The 4,251-nt window shown below is 37.4% G+C and overlaps 1 protein-coding gene across 1 annotated transcript; it reads left to right on the top strand.

Moving 5' to 3' along the window:
- Positions 1–1,055: 1,055 nt before the first annotated feature.
- On the top strand, positions 1,056–3,968 carry LOC107831185 (small ribosomal subunit protein uS12). The gene is made up of 4 exons (XM_016658925.2): positions 1,056–1,184; positions 3,126–3,281; positions 3,375–3,501; positions 3,612–3,968. The coding sequence occupies exons 1-4, from the start codon at positions 1,180–1,182 to the stop codon at positions 3,750–3,752; spliced, it is 429 nt and encodes a 142-aa protein (XP_016514411.1). The 5' UTR covers positions 1,056–1,179; the 3' UTR covers positions 3,753–3,968.
- Positions 3,969–4,251: the final 283 nt, after the last annotated feature.

The raw sequence follows: 4,251 nt of genomic DNA, 5'->3' as shown, positions 1-4,251 counted from the left end.
ATACTGGAGTTCGGTGCACCTGTGTATGAACTTCCAGCATATTATGCTGGAACTCCAACACACGGAAAGTTCCAGCATAATATACTGGAGATTCAAGCACTTGTGTATGAACTTCCAGCATATTATACTGGGCCGATAAACTTTGCTGGAACTCCAATATATTATGCTGGAGTTCTAGTGTACTTACGCTGGAGTTCCAGTATACTTATCCTGGAACTCCAGTATAATATGTTGGAGTTCAAGTATACTTATGCTGGAACTCCAGCATAATATACTGGCTTATTTTCTGGAGTTTGAACAGTGTTTTTGCTCAGATTTATCTTTACATGAAAAATGACTAAATTTCAATTACTCTTGAAAGCGTGACTATTTTTGAATGCTCACTTGTAAATCTGACTATTTTTGAATTTCTCCCAAATTTCTTTTATTTGGATCGTGTTGATGATGGGCTTTAGCCCAAACTCATTAGGGTGATTGACGGAAAATACAACTGGTCGTTCAAAAATAGTCCAGTTTCAAAAGTAATCGAAATTTAGCCATTTTTCATGTAAAGATAAATCTGAGCGAAAACACTGTTCAAAACCCGAAAAATACGCCAGTATATTATACTGGAGTTCCAGCATAAGTATGCTTGAACTCCAGCATATTATACTGGAGTTCCAGGATAAGTATGTTGGAACTCCAGCATAATATGATGGAGTTCCAGCATAAGTACACTAGAACTCCAACATAATATACTGGAATTCCAGCAAGTATAATTGTCCAGTATAATATACTGGAGTTTGGAGCATCGGTGCTCCAGTCTCCAGTATATTATACTAGAGTCAGCAAATACCGGTCCAGCATAATATGCTGGAGTTCATACACAGGTGCACCGAAGTCCAATATATTATGCTGGACCTGTCTCTGTTACAGCAAAATAGTGGCTATTTTTCATTGACTTCGTAAATACTGGCTATTTTTGAATGACCAGTCCGAAAACTGGCTATACCGTGCTATTTTTACAAGAAATTTCCCGTAGTGGGCCCAGAAAAATAGCAGATAAAACCCGAAAGCGGCCTTTAAAACTCGTTAGAGATTTAGGGTTTCGCTCGCTTCAGTAGTCTCAGCTTCGCAGCTCCTCAGCCCCACCCTCAATCCTCCCAGTTGCAGCAGCAAAGGCAATTTCGCTCTATCATCATGGGGTAATCTATTCCTCTTCTCTTATTCATCGTGTCTCTTTGCTTGTTTCTTCACTTTATTTGTAAACCATTCATCTAGGTATGTTATAATGCTTTTAATGTATTGGAGATGCTAATAGAATCCATATCAGTCTATAGAAATGCATTTGAAAAGTTATGGGTATTGAAACAAAACATAATGAGATCATTTATGGCTATATTGGTATTAAGGAACTTCACTGAAAATAATAGAAACAAGCACGTGGAAAAATGACTAGTTTGGTAATGTAACTTTTTAATATTAGCTGGTTCTGCTTTGTTGAGAAAGTTAGATTTATGGGGACAACAAATTATGAGCTTGTTTAGCTGGCGGTTTTGTGGGGATGCATAATTCTGCAGTCCATCTTGGCAAAGCAGTTGAGCCCTATTGAAGGCAATGGATTGTTTTGAATGCTAATGGACTTATATCAAATGTCACTCTAAACTGTTCTTGGCTCCTCCATCTTCATGGGGTTATAGATCAGTAGAGATGAAACATCTTGCTAATGAACACCCCCCACCCCTTTCTGCAGGAAAAAGAAAGAAATATAACAATTTGTGTACTTATTATAGTGTTGAATGGAATGCACATTGTGATAACTCTGTTTCTAGCTAGTTTTTCTGGGTCATTGTGCAAAGTTAAATCAACGGGGAATATTTTAAAACTTGTTACTTGACGGTTCTATATGAACGCTTAGTTTTGCAGTCCATCTTGGCAAAGTAGTTTAGCCCTCTCGAGGGCAATGAATTGCTTTGAATGCTAATGGACTTAGACAAAATGTCACTCTAAACTGTTCTTGGCTCCTCAATTTTCATGGGGTTATAGATCAGTAGAGATGAAACATCTACCTAAACCAAAAAGAGTAAAGGTAGGACGCAGGAGGTGTTTGGAATCAGTAGTTAGGATCTAGAGCAGCTGTCTACATATGTTTTCTGACTCAATGCTGTTTTTGGAAAGCCTCATTTAAGAAACTTTCTTTTTGTTTAAGGTGATGCTTGTGAAACAGTATTTCTATTGTGCTGGAAAGACTAGTGGATTCAATACTATCACAATGTTTCTTTTGGTATGTTGATTGATGGAGTTTCTATTTTAAGGATATATATGAGTGTTTCTTTGGTCCATCTTGGCAAAGCAGTTGAGCCCTTTACAGGGCAGTGAATTGCTTTGAATGCTAATGGACATACAACAACTGTCTCTCTAAACTGTTCTGGGCTCTTGTAGCTCCATGGAGTTGCATATCAGTGGAGATGAAACATCTATCCTATTACTTTTCACTTTCTAGACACCATTTTGAGGAAGGTGAAAGAGATAAATAAGCTACTAAGTAGTATCCCTTATAGTTTTAACAGAATCAGTATTGATCTACTATGGAATCTTTGTAATGGCTGAGCTGAAGCTGGGATTAGTAGAAACATTAGTAATGTTTTCAGATGATGCTTGCATTTCTAGCATGAACGGAGTTGGGTTTGCAAAGCCATTTTAGTTTTTGAGGTGAAATTGTCTAGTAAAATCCTTTTCACCCCATGCATTAGTTCCGTCTTTGCACATGGCTCCCCATTTTGAAATATCTTTTCAAATGTCCTGTTGTAATTGATCTCCTTCACTGTTTCCGAAGTTATTTTGGGTTACATGTATTGTTGATTTTGTTTTCTAAGTGGTAATAAGTGTCGTGTAAGTAGTTTGCAAAATTTCTCATGTATATTACTGGTTTTAGAGTATATGATTTGCACACCATTTTCTCTGGTTTTGAGTTCAAATGCTGTTTGCTGAGTAGTTTAACTATTTAATCCCTTGTGATCTGCTGGTCAACTTCTCTATTTTGCTCTCTGTATATACATGTGCTTTCTCTCCATTGATTGGCCAAATATTGGGAAATTTCCTTTTTTGGTAATTTAGAAGCTTGTGTTGTAATCATTCTAATACAGGAAGACACGTGGAATGGGAGCTGGTCGTAAGCTGAAGTCCCACCGTAGGAGGCAGCGGTGGGCTGATAAATCTTATAAGAAATCTCATCTTGGCAATGAATGGAAGAAGCCATTTGCAGGGTCATCTCATGCAAAGGGGATTGTCCTGGAGAAAATGTATGGCCAAATTTGCTAGCCATTTATTATTCATTTAGACAAAAATTTGTGCACTTGTTTTGACAGACCTAACTTTCACTGAACGAATTGCAGCGGTATTGAAGCTAAGCAGCCCAACTCTGCCATTAGAAAGTGTGCTCGAGTTCAGCTGATTAAGAATGGGAAGAAAATAGCTGCTTTTGTACCCAACGATGGTTGTTTGAACTACATTGAAGAGAATGTACGTGTTTCGATCATATCATTATGTGTCCATCGTTGCAATTTGTCCTTTTTCCTTTTTGTCTTATGTTTTTCTCTAATGTTGAATAAATCTCATCTTATTGTTTGTAGGACGAGGTGTTGATTGCTGGATTTGGTCGTAAGGGACATGCTGTGGGAGATATTCCTGGTGTTAGGTTCAAGGTTGTGAAGGTGTCTGGTGTCTCACTTTTGGCTCTCTTCAAAGAGAAGAAGGAGAAGCCAAGATCTTAAATACTTCCAGGTCAAGTGCAAGTATCTTCTGAATGAATTTTTGTAAGGATCAGCTCTTTTATTTTTTATTTTCATTTTCCCCAACCTTTTACTAGTATAGTTTGTCATGTGGTTCTGCCAATACCTGCCAATTGCTGCCAATTGCTGCCAATTGTTTCACCTTCTGTTAATGAATGATGGATGATATTCTGATGGAATTTTGAGCCGTTGGAGGTAGAATGTGTGCTATTATTAGTTTTCCTTCCCGCTAAATTTTTTTATGCAAATGCATTCTTAAAATCCTTGGACTTTCATTGCTTGTTGGATCAGGGCGTGACGAGATGCAACATAGCTTGAAACTCATTCAATCCATAAACACAGTCTAATTCCATCCCCATTGTGACCGTTCTTCGTTTTCAAACAGCAAAGAATATAAAAATAAATATTCAATCGAATTGTCTTTTTTTCTTTTATCTGTGGAAAGATATTAATCCACCTGAAAATTTGACTGAGTTTCTAA

This window comes from Nicotiana tabacum, chromosome 3 (assembly GCF_000715075.1).
Source record: "Nicotiana tabacum cultivar K326 chromosome 3, ASM71507v2, whole genome shotgun sequence".
In the NCBI taxonomy this organism is placed as follows: Eukaryota; Viridiplantae; Streptophyta; class Magnoliopsida; order Solanales; family Solanaceae; genus Nicotiana; species Nicotiana tabacum.
The sequence above is the reverse complement of the archived record's forward strand: the minus strand, read 5'-3'. Positions and strand labels throughout refer to the sequence as shown.